This window comes from Dermacentor andersoni, chromosome 8 (genome assembly GCF_023375885.2).
Source record: "Dermacentor andersoni chromosome 8, qqDerAnde1_hic_scaffold, whole genome shotgun sequence".
NCBI classification, from domain to species: domain Eukaryota; kingdom Metazoa; phylum Arthropoda; class Arachnida; order Ixodida; family Ixodidae; genus Dermacentor; species Dermacentor andersoni.
The window spans coordinates 92764273-92781335 of NC_092821.1; the positions used below are offsets into that span (position 1 = coordinate 92764273).

Consider the following 17063-nt stretch of genomic DNA (forward strand, 5'->3'; position numbering starts at 1 on the left):
GACCTCAAGTCCTTTCGTCTCGATCAAGCGAGCGCCGAGCTTGTACCGAAAGTCGTTGCAGAAGACGACGTTCTGCGCAGCTTCAATTTAACTCACCCAGTGATCGAGTTGGGAAGAATTCCGAAAGCAGTCTTCGATTTCTGGCTTCCAGCGTTCACGAAAAACGAAACGCTTGAAGAAACCACGCTGCCCTTCGGAATCTGTGAACTGGACCAGTGGCGAAACTTTCTCCGGACGTTGGCTGGGAAAAAAAACATGCGAAAGGTGGCAATCGAAGTGACGGTAAATGAGCAGACCAAATTAGAAACGCTCTGCAGAGGACTGAATCAGTACGGTGTGGTGGACAGGTTGTTCTTGGAGCCTGTCCTAGTGTGTGACGCACAGGACATGTTCAAAGGCAAAAATCTGTGTACGTAGCGTACGACAGCATGGGCATGCTTGATTGCGAAGCCTTTAGAGAGGTCTGCATGTCAAGCCACGGTGGTCAGCCAAATGTACCACTTCGAAATGCCATACGTTTGTTGTCCTCGCTTTCTCACATTACATCTGTCACCATAGAAATAGAACCAACCGACTTAGACGCAGTACTGGCTTCCACGATCGCCGATTATATTCAAACTTCGAGTACTCTCAGGAAACTGCATTTGAGCTCGTGGTCTGAAGAACCCTGGCTGACAAGCAGTGAGCATCACTGGAAGACCGTATTCGAATCACTCTCTAAAAACAGGACAATAAAAGAAATCGTCCTAAACGCGACGCACTTAAGCAGTGAAGAAATTTACAGCCTCGCGGGCGCCGTCAAGTCAAGCAGGAGCATCCGGTCTTGCGACTTCGTTTTCGGAGAAGATTTTGATTGGGTTGAGTTTTTGAGAGTTTTTGGCCATGACATCGCCGACAGCTACAGCATCACGAATGCCAGCTTGTGGGTGTATCGAAGCTACCCGGACGATTGGGAGGTAACCACAAGGCAGGTGACTGTTAAGTGGTGGTTTGCTGTTATGGACACGGCGCGTCGAAACGCCAGCTTGGTGTCACGAGCTGCCCAATTTCTGTCTGGTCCTCGCTGCGACAGGTACGTGTGTACAGCTAAGAATGCGCGCGCTTTGTGCAGCATGCAGTGACATTCATCACGAGCGGATTCGCTAGTGTTTCCTCCGTGAAGTGGCCTTCTTTAAAATAGTTTTTTCTTAGCCTTCTTTGATTTATTTGTATTCATGCAGAAATTATCAAAGATGTCTCTTTATATTTGTTCTCAATACGTCCAGCCTTTCGGACTGTTGCAGGGTTACTTTATATATAAATAAGCGAACAAGGCGAGTCTGCGTCGTGCGGTCGCCCCACTCATTTGCTGCACACAATTTCTTCGACATATTGTACACCGTAGCGTTGACATTCTTTCTCGGCGCGTGAACAATCGTCGACAGGCGTTCACCACACTCTTTCTGTAGATAACGTTCTCTTTCTTGAGCCCTTGCGCGCGCCCCCGACTGCGAGACTTCCCACAATCGTTAGCTCATAATCGGCGTTAAGTCACGTGGCATGGCGCGATCGGTGTGCAGCATTGAGAGTGAACGCGCTGTGCCAGGAAGGAATGCTGCGTTGATCTCCACTGTAGCAAATTAAAGGCCCTTGAAAATGTTACCAAAGCGCGTCCTCCCCCCAAGAAGAATTGGAAGAATGCCGTCGTTCACGAGACAATAAAACATGAGAACGCCACCATGCACTAAGCAGCGCAGGGTGCTCTGCACCGGACGCGGTAAGTTACGCACTTGTACCTTCACAGTTGGCGCTAAACAACCACGTGACCTCGAGAGAGAGAGAGAGAGAGCCTAAAGCGCACCATGAGAAGAGCGTCAAGCCATGTCTCACGCGCGTATAGGCGAAAGGGGAATCCTCTTTTCTCCTCGAGCTGTGACGTCATACAATCGGTCAGATTCAGAAAACTCCCAGAATAGCCCTAGAAAGCTATTTGCTTTAAAAGCAGTATTCATACGTGCATTCTCGCTTCCCAAAGCCAGTTCACATGGTATAATTTCCTGACAGCCTTGAATACAACACTGAGACGTAAAACCTCGGGAGAAGCGGCAACAAGTGCGACTACCATTAGCCTCCTCCGGCCCACCGTCTACAGTCGTAGACATCGCCTTTCATCCTTGTCAAAATTAAACCATAAATGACGAGCTGAAAAATTATGTTCTAAAATATAGCTAGATTCAGGCGGCGCTGTATAGCAAGCGCTTAATCACTTCCTTGCGACCTGTTTCGTAGAAAATTGGTAGTTTGAGTGGAACGTACGCTTCACGGTCGCCGAAGACGAAACGTGAATGTGCTGTGCATATTTCAAATGACACCAGATTATACAGAATAACAAGTAAAAGCAACGAACCGACAGGTGATGTTAAACCTCTCTTTATGTGTTTAGGGAACCAAAAGGCGTTCGCTTTTGTACAAACTAGATAAATGGACTTGCTCTGCATACATGGAGCAGCTGGTTTGAGCATGTAGTCGTGCCCATGTGATCAAACAATTAGTTTTTTTTTTCGATTCGTAAGAGACCGCCTGACAATCAGAAGTGTCTATAAACGGATATTCGTCTGCTGGCATTTCACTGGGCCTGAGGATGTTATTGCTTGCCATGCACGCTGGACGAAAGCGCAAGTTAATGTGTTAACAACCTCGCTTTTCTTTCTTTCTTTCTTTCTTTCTTTCCTTTTTTTATTGGAAAATATTTTCTTTCGAATATTCGTTCCTTTTCGAAACTAAAAGATAGTAGGAAGCAGTTCCTGATGGAACGCACGGCGTGGCTAACTTATATTTAATAATAGTAACACGCGCACGTTGTTATCTTTGTTCGGCAAGTTGTTCAGTAAGAATGCTTACATTTAGGCAGCCTATGTACAATTTGTTGTCTGAATTCAGGATAATTTTGGCGCTATGGCAGCTTTACACAAAATATACGGAATGCAGGAAGAAACTGGACAACGGAAAGAGCAGGCGAAGAAGTTCATTACTTGGCCAGTCCCAGCTTGTTTAAAACAATGTACGGTGCCGCAGTATCACGCTCTTGGGCTGCTGAGCACGAGGTCGCGGGATCGAATCCCGGCTACGGTGGCCGCATTTCGGTGGGGGCGAAATGCGAAAACACCCGTGTACTTAGATTTAGGTGCACGTTAAAGAACCCCAGGTGGTCGAAATTTCCGGAGTCCTCCCCTACGGCGTGCCTCATAATAAGAAAGTGGTTTTGGCACGTAAAACCCCATAATTTAATTTTTTTTTTAGTATCACGCTCCTCCCCTTCAACGAGGCAGCGGGAAGGAGGGCGGCAGTCGCCTTCCACGCCGGCACGCTCGCACCGCATGGAGACAACCCTCCTATGACGAATCTGCTGATCCTATAGCCCCCCTTACTGCTGCTACAAATGAGCTGGCCAACGGCTCTGTTCTCCAGGCATATACGCAATGAAGCAACAAGCTCTACCTCATTATCCTCACAGCAAGAAAGTACAGGCCTTCAAACGCATCATTCATTTATTAACGGGAACAGCATCCTATAGAAACGTTCGAATATTCCTTTAAGTTGACGATCGCCGTCCACGGTTTCTGCACACTTCCCCTTTTTCACTAAAGAGACTCCACATGAACTTCACATTTCACTTTGTTTAGGCAAGATAAAACGTTCGATGTACGATTAGACATTTGAAGGCCGTAATTCTCGAATATTTGTAGTCAATTCGATTCGGAAATTTCATTGATGGAACAACTCCTGTCGTTTTGTATTCTCTTTCCGCTCCTCCTCTCATTGCAGTCACTTGATTGGGGATCTCGTGCTACCGGCGTCAGACGAAACGCGAACTGCGGCGCGCCCAGCTGAAGGTAAAGTGCGCGCCGTCCAGTCATCACCGTTGAAAGGCGCGCACTTCCGGTTTGACTGCCTTGCGCGATGGATGATGTTCCCTGCACACTGCGAATACTTCGTTTCTGTTCTGCTTCTATTTTATTTGAAAGCCATAAAAAGATGACGGCGCAGCAGTGACGGCTGCCTTTCATTTGGCGCCGATATGGCACATACGCTTTCGCCGCACTGGGCGATGATACTCGGTCTATACTGCGATAATTTTTCTGTTTTCTTTTTTCGGTATTTATTTCCTCTCTTTCAAATAAAAGAGAGCCAGATCAGAAACGAGAAGGGGGAGCATCATCGCGCAGTGCGTTCATACCGGATGAGTGTGCGTGGTGACTGGATGGTGCGCGCTATATACACCTTCAGTTATGCTCCCCGTTGTTCACGCTTCATTTGATGCCGATAGTACTTTTAATGAAGGAAAAAAATGAGACATCCACCCAGACGTAGCTGAGTACTACAAAGGAAACCCATATGGGTTCCTCGAAAGCAAAGCTTCGCGGTTGAGGAAACATTCGCCTTGGACCGGGACTCGAACCCGGGACCACCGCCTTTCCGGGGCAGCCGCTCTACCATCTGAGCTAACCAGGCGGCTAGCACATGGCAAGCGAAGTCGAATTTATCAGCAACTAGAAGCAAAGGTAGACGAGGGACAAACAGATGAGGGAGATGGGGTGACTCTTGCCGCTGCAGTTGCATTGTTTTTTTCGTCTGACTCTCTGGCAGGCACTGCTTCAGTGCTCTAGAACAAGTCTACCAGCGTCCGCCACTGCTCGAACATCTCGCCGAAGTGATGTCCCTCAGCGTTTCCGACACGGTCTCGATGGTTCGAGATGCGCGCAGGAGCGTGCGAGACATGCACGGTTTCATGAGGGTCGCCGGAGTCGTCAGGGATCGAGTCGTGTGCCACCCGCGTCAGGACGGCCACATGCAGCTGGACGACCTCGACGAGCACTGCTGGAGCCTGGTTAGGCGTTTCTTGCAGTTGGACGACGTACTCGTCGCTTGTGCCACGTCGTCATAAATTCTGCATGCCAGAATATACATTTTGTGTATTGGAAAGACAAGTTTTTTCAAGCTATCTGCCGAGTGTGATCATTTATCATTTTGAACAAGGGCTCCCGTACGTAGCCAATACGGCAGAACTTTCTACCATGGACTGTGGAGATCGAGGTGCCTTTCCGCGTCGCATCCCCCGGCTCAAGCGCGGTGTTAGGGCCATCCGCAAAGCACCATCTCCGGGAACTGCGCCCCAGCGTCAAAATGGCGGACATGGCTAGCGCGCAGGGCCTACTTTCCCGCGCAAGCCATGCATCTGCCTGCGATCATTGGGTCACATGCGTGGACACACGACACCGTGACGAGCACCGATTGATCTGTCCGTAACATCCCTGGCGCGGCTTTCCTCCAACATATGTAGCCCAGAGCGTTACCTTGCTCCACAGGGCCGCTACACACCTTATACTAGTTTATCACGTGCTTCCGCGACTTCTTGTGCTCGGTGGACCGCTGCACTCGGTTAGCTTGGCACAGTGGCAGCGCGCACTCGAATGGTCTTGCGGCATGGCCTCCGGGATTCTTGCGGTGACCCTCTGCGCGCAAGCCGTGACTGTCGCACTTTGTTGTATCCCGAGTTAATAAAACCCTGCTTGTTGGCGATCTGACTCCGGAGTGTTCCCTGCGGAGGTGGTGTCCTGGAGATCGAGCGTGGAAACTGGCCATTACCACGCGCCACGCGCGGGCTCAGGGATGAGGCAAGCGTGGCGTTCTTTCTTAATTATAGATTATTTGTGCCATGATCATGCCGCCGGACAAGAGCAGTTTTCGTCGCGTCTCTGTTTTCTCATCTGAGCGACTGATAAAAGAAGGTTGCATATGTATACGAGCGGGAGGTGGGGTGGGTAGCAAGTAACGGTTACCGTCCAAACCCTTTATATGGCTTTCATCCCAAATCGTTGCTCAACTAACATCAAGACCACACGGTGTTAGTTCTCCTAAGAACTCTCATCGATTGGGTACGCAAAATCTCTAACGTTGGAAGTTCTGACGTCAAACGTACTTAATATCGGTCATAACGGGTCACTTGCTAAAACTACATGTAACTAAAACACGTAATACTATTATCGCTCACATATTTGCAATCGCACTATAGCCACGAGCCTTACTTTGGTATCTTTGTGTAGAAGAAAGAAGCCGTTATTCGATCATACATACGTCGCAATCACAGATTACGGCGCTGTCGCGCCATGCATTACCAGCCTCTCCAACCTCTCCGCTAGCCGCCTAGCCATCGACCCACGCGAGAGCTATCCAAGCGGCGTGGCTTTGCGAGCGTTCCGTCGTAGCGCCGAGTATGTCCTGTTTTCAGGTAACTGCAGGCGAGCTGGGCGTTTTGACGAATGGGTGGGGGCGTAAACTAAAGCCCCTACGTACACTACCTCTGTTATGAAAGGACTTGGCGTAAACGTGAGCGGTCTGTGCGGTGCAACCACCTGGTGACGCAGGGCTTAAAACAGTTTAAAAGACAGCGTGTTCACGATTACGCTGTTGCCGAAAATTTGCACCAGCAGCAAAATTGAAAACACTTGACTACTACTATATCAGCTCTGGGTTTGTCTGCTTGAGTTCCGTGCCACAACGTGGCTGCACCGTGCAGACCGTTCAGGTTTGCGCCTACGCTCATCCGGTAAAACGCCCAGGCCCAGTGCGAATACCGACAGCCCGATGCTCTGCAGCCACTCCGCTCACATGTTGCCTTGCAGAGGGACACGATGTCGCAGCGTTACAAGTCGCTGACCGTTAGATTTGTAGCGCACAACATAACGTGTGGTGCTCGCGAAAAGAAATCTTCGAGACCAATACTGACCGCGCAGCTCGCATTAGAGACTTTTAGCCTGTCCGCTATTCCGGTAAACGGGAGCGGTTTGGGCGGATTGCCGGATTTGCGGGGGCGTAAACGTGAGCGGCCAGAGCTAGCAGTCCAGCTGCCTGGTAGCGTAGAGTTCAACCAGACAAACACAGAGCTAAAACTGCAGTAACCCACTATATCCTGCTTCGCTACTGGTGCAAATTTTTGGCAGCGGCGTAATTGTGAACGCGATTACGCCACTGTCAAAAATTTACACCAGCAGCTAAGCAGAATATAGCTACTGGCTTTGTGTTTGTGTGGTTGAGTTTTGCGCCACCAGCTGGCGCCACCAGCTGGTGCCATTAGTTTGGCCGCTCACGGCCCTGCTAAACCGGCAAACCGCCCGCGCTTGCCGGAATACCCTATAAACGTTGTCACACAAGCAGACGACACTTGCTGTGTGCCGGAAGTGCTTGAATGTAGTGATACATTGCAGCTGTGTATCCTCTTTCTGATACTTTTAATAGAAACAAATTAACTAAGGTTCCAGCTATTACAAACAACGCTTATTCACCATAAAGTTAAAAAAATTATCGATAACGCGGCCTGGTAGCAAAGTGTATAAGCTCGCCCAACTGACGTCCATTGGGATAACACGTCAGTTGTGACGGGGCGTCTGAAAACACAGGGTAGTAACGCCCTACGATCGATAGTGACGCACATTTTTAAGACCTTATAATAAATTACGCGCTTTACGCGGTACGCTTAAGTGCGTCAAAATGAACGAACGACCTTTACTAACGACTCGGAACGTTTGTACAAAATTGCCAAATCGTTTCAGGATCCCGTTAAGGGGGCCCTGAACCATCCCTCGGGCTTGATGAAATAACATAGTCCGCGGGTAGCATACGCTGCTGTGAATATCTCAGCCAAGTTTTGCTGTCGTATGCGGTGCGTGGAACTCGCAAGCGGAGCGCGAAGTCACTACCTTTCTCTCAAACGCTCTCCTTTCAACAGAAGCCTGCTCCTCAGTCTCTTCTGGATTCGTTATTTCGTATTAAAGTGGATTCCCACACGTGGCTGCTATTGGTAGCTGCGGACCGCGGCCGCCGCGGAGTGGCGCCACGAGTCCACTGGCTAAGTGCACTGAGGCTCGCTGAGGACAATCGCGTTTGGCTCACGTTTAGCGCGTCATAGGCACTAAAGTCGGAAGTAGTGGCGTCTACGTTAACATCTGTGGGAACAGCGTGGACCCACAGTCCACGTCAGCAGGCCCCAGTCCTTACCGGCCGCGCCCAAGAGCACCCAGCCGAATCTCGAACCACCGCTCGCGCTCCCCAGTCCTTTCGTCCTCTACTTCTTCGACTGCTGGCTCCGATGCCGGAGTTCCAATGATGCCGGTGGCTCCGATGATGATGATGATGGCGGAGTTGCCATACATCCAAATGAAATTCGAACTGCGCGTCACGGTGACATTTAGAAGCTGGAGCGGAACTGTGGACACGCCCCGCTCCGCCGTAGGCTTCTCAGTGCGAGGCTGAAGAAGGAGCGGAAGCACCGCGAAGGCCGTGTTTGATTGCCAGTAACTTCGCTTCTGCTGAACGCATTTAAGTACATTTTGCGGCAATGTGTTTCTGAAATAGCTTATTTTAACTTCAAATGCATTTCTCCTCTTCTATAATAGTGGTTATGGTTTGTGGTATGCATGTGTAGAGGGTGCAGATGGCGTCAGTTCCGGGCTAAACACAATGCAATTGGAGCTGAATTTATCCTAGCGCGAGGCGTTGAGAGAGGCAGTACGTTTGTCTATCCGAGCAGAAGCACTCGAGTTTGAGGTAGCTCACTGTGCTATATTAGGTATAACTTATCAAACACAAACTGGTGCTCATCATGAGCTGCATAAATTTAGCGCTTGCTTGGCTATGTCACTCATGCGTTCGACGCGTACAGTCGAGAAATGGCATGAGGAGACCCAGGCCGCAAGACGGAGAGATGTCCATCCCCTCTGACCATGGCGGAATGTGTCCGTCTCCATAGAGAGCCCAAGCGCCGGAGATTGAGGCAAGCGCAGGAGCTCTTAACATCTACAAGTGCGGCGGGCTCGAGTGGTGCGAGACTCTCTCGGATGCCACCAGTAAGGTGTCATTTCTTTGATCTTGTGCCCAAACACGTACCCTCTGCTTAAGAAACGGGCCCACTACGAATACGGAGGGGGCACGATTGCAATGCTGGACTGTATAAGATAACTGTAACATAAACTAGGCATGCAAGCTCTTTGTAATGCGTGAATAGTAACTTGTGCATTTGGCTACATCATTTATTCTGTACCCTAGTGCCCATACACCGTCTGCAGCGCACACAAGATGTTTCACGCACCCCACTGCAGCTGCGTCCCTGATACAGGTTATACGCAGCTTTTCATACAAAGAGTAGCTGACTGCACAAACAACGTGCAAATGGTTATGATATGGCTTAATTTTTTTAACAAAATGCTTTAAGTCAGCTGCCCAGAAAAAGCTCAGTTTCAAGCAAGAGTATTGGTGCACAGGCCAATATTCTCATTTGTACGACAGGGTGTCTACCAAGTTTACATTCCCAAATGACCTTTTTCCAGGTTTTCCCCCGAGTGCCTTTGCGAAATTCCCCGAGTGATATAGAAGTTTGTTTTATGTCAAGACGGGCTGACACCATGTCGGCCGATGCTGTCACTCTCTAGTAAGTACGTAAAAAAATAAAACATAAGGGAGGGTCTAGTAAAATGCATAGTGAATAAAATATCTTCGAAAAAAATGGCCAAGCCCATTGCAGATAGAGTTGAACATATTCAAATGTGAGTGAGTGAGAGCATGTGTATGTGCGTGCGGGCGTGTGTGAGAGGTCGTACAGCTGGCTATTTCATTATGATGTTTCACCGCAATGTCTTTCTCTGCCACTTGAAAAAATGGTCGGCTTCATCAATTCAACCCTGACAGCATCCTCGAAATTGATCACATTATCTGGCAAGTCAAACAAGAGGCTGAAAAAGCACCTAAACACTCTGCTGATTCAATTGGCAGTATTTGCCTTACTACAACACGCCTCCTAATCGAACGCGCACCCGCTTTCTCGTAGGTGAAGGGAAGGCTCGGCGCTGGCGATGTTTTTACAAATCACTCATGAGAGCACTGTTCTCGCGGCGCATTCAAGCGCACAGAGCGCGCTGTCACGTGGTATTTTTTAAACTCCGCGGGCTTTCGTTTTTCCCGAATAAAAACGGCCACGCTAAGTCTGTCTCGTTGGAAGTGCCTGGGTTGGGCAATATTTGTGAAGCTCCACAACTTTCCTATTGACGCCTGAATGTTTCAAGCTATATTTTAAAAGTTAATTTATCTTGGCTAATTACTCAAAAAAAGACAAGCAACAGAATGGTACTGTAAGTTTAGATAAACGTTAACAACATCCACGCGATTTCTGTTCTGAAAACCCATAGGTTTTTTCGAAATCTTGGTCCAAGTTAGCTGGGACACCCTGTATATATAATGGGTGGGATTTGGCAAGCTGGTCGGGCTGCAGCCCTCCGGAAAAATGAAAACTTAACCTCCCTACCTTTCCCTCTTCATTTCTCTCTCTCTCTATTTCGCCTATGGGTCTAGTCGACCTGGACCGAACCTTATACCAGAGAAGCGGCCCCGGCCAACACTGCGCCGTTCTGCTAGTTTCGGCGTTCGGGCGCTGTGTGTGTGCGATCCCGGCATCGGGCCGACATTATTGTGGGGCGCCAAGTCCGCCACCACACCAGCCGGAGGGGCCCAACCACGGCACGCTTGGCGCTCATTTTTGCGGCGAAAACGAAGTGAAACGCTTGCTTGGGCGGCATTGAGTACGAGAGTCACTGCCGGCGCATGCAAAATGTGGCGAGGGTCTCTACACCGAACATATCGAATTGTAGATATTCGGTTTGTGGAACGTTCACTGTTTGATTCGATTTGGTGATATTCGATGTTCGCACACCCATACTAATTTGTTTCTTGTTGCCGCAAGGAGGCATCACGTTGCTGAGATGTCTTCCAGATGGTTCCAGACGTGTTACATAACTTGGGCTCGAAGCTGTCTATGTAGATTGATTCTGACGCTGGCCAGATTTGAAACGCACTCTCTGCTGTCATCCTGTGAGGGCCATGATGATGGCAGTGGCTTGACTGGCTCTTATGGTAGCTGTGCTGCAAACACGGCGTTGGTTTTGTACCCGACTGCTCCACGTAGATTGTCAGACCAATTTTCTGGGGGAACTAAAGGCGTGATATTCAGATAAGTACCGCAATCATTCATTGTACCATTTTGCTTGAAAAATCTTCCCAGGGCAGCCAGAAATATGGAGTCCTGATGCGAGAGGACATGTGTTTCACACATTTATTGTCCCCTGTGTGCCACCAAGACATACGCTGCCACTCTTGGGGTTACCATAGGGGTCAGATGTTTGCATGCTGATAAGTCAAGCCCAAATTATCTGGCAAAGGCCAATTTCAGGATCGAGATATTGAAAGTTTAGGCCCATGAAAATGCATGTGCGCCAATCGGGACTTTCTGTCGGGATCAAATAAATCAGACTCAAATTAATGTAGTTCTACCGTATAACACTCCTTGTTTAAAAGTGGAACCATGGTTGCTTCTATCATTTCATGACACTGTTTTTTAAGAGTACCACAACTCGCAAAATGTTCTGGACACCAGAGGGTCCCTTTCATATGACACCTGCAGCCCTCAAATGAATGCGCAATTAGACAGAGCAAACCTACATGGTCACTTTCAGGTCAAGAAAGCCCTGCTTTCTTCAGAGACATGAATGTTAACAGCATGTCCATTTAGGCTGCTTGGTACATCTTCTTGCTAAACAGCAGATTTTCTAACAGTGCTATACCAGGACAAAGAATAGAACCACACAGCACAGTACTCTTTCCTATGGTTCTTTTCAACGGCCTCTGTTACGGTGCTAAAATTCTGCTGTTAAACAAGTTCAAAGGGGAGGCCTTTGGCATCAATTGATGGTCCTCCTGCACATATAACAAGGAAATTTATAAACGAGCTTTTTTTATTCCACCAAACAAGTGCCACATATATATATCTTGTCCAACATAAACGGTTAGTCACCCGAGTAATTGTGCATGTACAATAAAGATATGTGCAGCCAAATATGCAAGAATAACTAGCTGCCTGTCTCAATCCTAACGTAACATATGGTGTCAATAGCTATAAAATCGTAATACCTTATTGCTCCTAACTGCACAGGCTTCAAAACTTGCATGTGCTCAGGAATGCTGCAACATTTCCCCCCACAATGTTGCGCAAAAAATATCACTGCGTAACGAGTATTTTGTGTCAGATCATGCAACCATTATCGGAGCAGTCCTGTTTGCAAAAAAGGAGATGTGCTCAGTACGGTTCAGGGAAGTTGTAGAACCTTATACACCGGGTGTAATACGACACAACCCTCATAAGTAGAAAATGCTACTAACATTGTTCGTTAACATCATTCTTGCAGGTTAGAAAAAAATGCAGTAAAAAAAAGAAGAGAGCACCAAAAGATAAATACATAACATGTCTTCCTAAGAGCAAACTTGATTAGTACAATACCGTTGCTGAAATGTCTTGTAACACTATGTACTTCACTTTAAAAAATATTGTAAAAAGGCACATTTAAACAGTAGCAGCCGCAGCGACAAACACAGGCCTTCGGTGCTTTGCCTATGGATAACAAAACCCAACACCTGAGACAAGCATCATTTGCAGTTTTTTTACGCTGCAAGGCCATTTTGGGACAATAGCCACCATAGAATTTGAACAAGCTGAGCAGCCACTTCAAACAAGCTTCCTTTCACGTTTGCGTTAGGGTGAAACAAGACAACTACAGTATATGAGGCCACAGAAAAAGATCTCGCAGATGGGGGGTGTAGCAATGGTTTGGTATTCGGCAAAATGTTGTGCAGTCGGCTGCCCTGGCCAGAAAACTACTAACAAATTCATGCATAGAGGGCGAATATTGAACTATACGGCCAAACCTGGTTGTAAATAAGTTACATTAGACACAAGAATACTTTTGTTAAATCCAATATTCGTTATAAGCTTACTTATATTCGTTACATGCTGATATCTGCGAGAAACAGTTTACATTTACTTTATTATATCTGATAATTCGTTATATTAAGATGCGACAGTACTATTCTGAAGGGGACATCAATAGCATCTACATACTCCATGACATGATTAGTTGTTCCACCAGTTAGACACCAAAAATGTCACTGCACATATGAAAGGCTGCACAAAAGGTGAGAATTATTGCACGAGGATATAACTGCTACCACATCCTTACAACAGAGAACAGGTGGCAAAAGTTAAAAGTGCGATGTCACCAAACTTCAGAATTAGTGTTTGTAAAAGTCAAATGAATGTAAATCAAGGCGCATTCTAGCTAGACAATAATTCCCCGGTGTCTTTACACTTTCACTTCACCCATCAGGGGTCTGAGCCTAGGGTACAAATCCAGTCTTTGGACAAGTGCCTTCGTAAGAGTATAAAACACATTGTTTTCAATGTCTCTTTTTTTTTTTTTGCGTTAAATGAAGTTCTGAACCCTCGAGACACTAGATAGTGGCAAGTGACGGGGTGCCCTAGACAATTCACTTTAGTGCTTGTTTCTACAAACTAGTTTTGGTACCCAGAAAGTAGATGCATTATGACGTCACGATATGCTAGCAAGCTCTGTTCCTGCAATCTCTGTGACTGCCAGATGAGTGTGCAGCCAGGAGAACCACACGTAGCGCCATTGTTTATTTTTTATGAGAAACATAATGACACCTAGCCTTACTGCTACATAGTGGCATCACATTTTACTCTCTATCATGACGTCACAAAAATGTTGATGACATCAGGTCCAGCATTTCAAGATCATGTTTAGTAGTATCAAATTAAGATATCTCAAGAGTTTCCCAACATTTGTACTTGCTAAGTAATTGAATGCTAGAAGCGTGGCAGTTTCCAAAATTTTGAAAATACTGTGTGTCACTACTTATTTAAAAGAGCAGCTCTGCAGGGCAGCCAAATTATGGAATCTTGAAGATTGTCCGGTGGCATCGTCTTGGTCACAACCAGAATTGCGCGACTGCACCCTTCTATTACAGAACACCTGGGATGAGATTTCAAGTTCTTCCGCAAACCCCAGCATTTTAAAACTCCTGTGGGTGACAGTACGCTTTGCATGGATGCCTCAGTGCCGTCACGCTGATATTGACACCGAAAGCTTGAGACCAATCTCGTCGACAAGCTTCTTGACCCGTTCTGAAGCACCAGAAAACTTCTGCAGGTCTGGACCAAGCATTTTTACTAGGGCAGGCACCTGCGAGAACACAATAGCCTTGGTCAACAGGAACTTGCTCTGTAGCTTTCCAAGTAGCATCAAGGCTAAACCCCATGAGCGCGATTTTGTGCGCGACAGCGACGAGCGACTGCCTCGAGCGACGGATCGGGCCGTCGCTTGAACAGATCGCTCCGTCCTGTCACGCGATCGCTCGGTTCTGCAAATTTTGAATTTGTCGCTCGTCGCCCGGAAGTGCTATGAGCGACTAGCCAATAGCGCAAAAGCGGAACTGGATGTACATCGCTCAAGTATTACCGATTGAGGCACGGAACGAGCAAACGATTGAGTTTTTATATGTGCAAGGATGAGAACCTACTGCAAGACCTTCAGAAATAATTTATGCTGCTTTTTACAGTAAAAGACATCAACTTAAGTTAATAAAACAAGCGTCACGCTAGTTTCGGTGCCTATATTGCTGCCCTCATACCGGCAACACTGGGGAGACAAAATTATGGGGTTTTACATGCCAAAACCACTTTCTGATTATGAGGCACGCCGTAGTGGAGGACTCCGGAAATTTCGACCACCTGGGGTTCTTTAACGTGCACCTAAAGCTAAGTACACGGGTGTTTTCGCATTTCGCCCTCATCGAAATGCGGCCACCGTGGCCAGGATTCGATCCCGCGACCTCGTGCTCAGCAGCCTAACACCATAGCCACTGAGCAACCACGGCGGGTAACACTGGGGAGACGTCGCTCAAGGTAGTTGCTCGCATGGGGTACAACTTGTAGGTGACGAGCGAACGCGACAGCCATCTCAATCGCATCGCTTGTCGCTGTCACGCGCAAGATCGCTTGCATGGGGTTTATACTTCACTTTGCCAAGTGCTAAGACATTGCTATCACTACTTGTTCCCAAAGTAATAGTCAATATTTCGTCTCTCAGTGCCGAGGTGAAACAATGTTTGTATTACAAGAGCACTTGTACAAGCACAAAATCGAGTCAAATTACGGTGTTTGTGTCCCCAAGCAAGGCACGGAGGCTATCAGAAATGCTCCTGGGTAAGGAGGGTTGATTTCCATCGCATCAGGTTCTTCATGGTGAACCTAAAGCACAGTACATGAGCATTTTCGCATTGTGCCCCCAGCAGAATATGGCTGTGACGACTGAGAATTTAACCTGAAAGCTCCTCGGCAGTAGCTGAATGCCAGTGCCACAATGGTGAGAGCATTTCCATGCAATAGCATCAAACAAGCGAATTAATCTGCACCCGTGTACAAAGGTTATCCCACACTTTACAAAACCCTTGGTGGTTAAATTTTATCGGGAACCTTTCTCTGCAGCATCCTTCACAGGTCATACCAAAGCTTCGAGTTGTAAACCTAGCAGTCTCAAGGAAATAATAGTATTTTACTTTAGAATTTATTCTTAACCTAGTTTATGTCTATTACATGGCATTTTTACCACTAAAGGGATGAACAACAGGCAGAAGCAAAGATGAAGACACAGGCTGCCTGTGTTGTCATTTTTTGTGCTTTCCTTAGGTTTGTCCTTTTAGTAGCAAACATGCCCTTCAGTAATTTCTTACTTTGCTTGACTGATGTATAGGTTTTGGTGATACAGTTCAATTTTCAATATGGCCAGCAAGGTACAAATTCCTACCCACTTCACTTTATGCCCACTGACAACAATATGTTGACACCACTACTCAACATGCAAAAAATAGAATGCGCACTAGTATACTTACATCATTGTAGCTGATCTGTAGAAACCGTAGAAGCGCCGTTAAGCAGTAGAAAGCTAGACAAAGAAAAAGAAAAGAAGGAAAGAAAGGATAGGTTCCAAATAAATTTCATGACACAGCCTCAAAGCACAAGCTCATCACAGGCTCCAAGCAAGAAAATGGAATGCCTCAGTTCGGTGCCAACGTTTTGGCAAGCAGGCAAGCCCTCTCATTGTTGAAACATTGGCAATTGAGTGATATAATACTCTTGACTAAATACTCTTTAATACTTTAATACTCTGACTAAAGTGCAGAATGGCTTTATTCACAGCACTAAAGTGTAGGATGTGAGCTGTCAGGAACACCAAAATGCGCTGGGTGTAATATCAAAGAGGAGCGCATAATTGACATTCCCCAACAATTTCTTTTAAGAGCTTTTCTTAACATCATCAAACAACAAAAGGCTGTTCTTCTCCACACTGCGAACACAACTGTAAAGCAGTCAATGCTCACAGAGCTATGCCTCCTAACATGCCACTATGCAGCACCTTCTCATTGTTGGCATTTGCGCTGACTCCCCAGCTACAATCACGGTGTAATCCTTGTCACCTCGATGTTGTGTTGTTCCAGAAACCCAATTCCTCAGCTAGGAGGTGGTTCCACGTTACAGCCGCTGCTAGCTGCTTTTGATGCAATCTCTACAGCATGAACCAGTACTTTTGATCCCACAAGTAATATTCAAAGTTCTTGCACTATTCCGCTCATAAATGCTTACTAACAAGATGCCACCTATTCAAGTTAGTTCTATAAACCTGTGAAGTAACTTTTGCTGCTGAAACATAGGTACCTCAACATACAAAATGAGTGATTCAATTAAGTATTCTACTGCAGGTACAACTTTGCTACACCTAGGTTTTCCTATTCATTAAAGATTACAATGGGAGTAACAATGACATTCTACCCTCTCACAGTGAGCATGCGAAATGTTTCTGAATTTCATAAGGAGAATGTAGAGAATAAGAGTGATCGCAACAGCACCCTTTACACTGCTTCCAAAGCCTTGCCAGCAAGGTCTATTAAAAACTGGTTGAACATCTTGCCTTGTTCCTCCCTGATGTCTCCGTGTAGGTACTGCAGGATGGCCGTGGACAGCTCTGTTGCCGTGTCATCAAAAAGCTGCAAAAGTCAAGCACACCACTTGTAAGTACGCCTTTTCTTTAGGCAACCAGTTTCACAGCACGTGTGTTGAGCAAATACATTGC

The 17063-nt window shown here is 46.9% G+C and overlaps 1 protein-coding gene and 1 long non-coding RNA gene across 2 annotated transcripts in view; one reads left to right on the plus strand and one right to left on the minus strand.

Moving 5' to 3' along the window:
• LOC126528894 (uncharacterized) lies at positions 1–5564 on the plus strand. The gene is made up of 2 exons (XR_011889904.1): positions 1–1072; positions 4627–5564. It is a non-coding gene; the product is annotated as an uncharacterized lncRNA (long non-coding RNA).
• A 6234-nt stretch (positions 5565–11798) lies between these two features.
• The window catches only part of LOC126529337 (uncharacterized), a 59007-nt gene continuing 53742 nt past the window's right edge, over positions 11799–17063 (minus strand). The window contains exons 10-12 of the mRNA XM_050176940.3: positions 16902–16977; positions 15826–15878; positions 11799–14117 (exon numbers count right to left, since the gene is read on the minus strand). Of these exons, the coding sequence (XP_050032897.2) occupies positions 13998–14117; positions 15826–15878; positions 16902–16977 (249 nt within the window). The 3' untranslated portion in view covers positions 11799–13997. The remainder of the gene's footprint in view (positions 14118–15825; positions 15879–16901; positions 16978–17063) is intronic.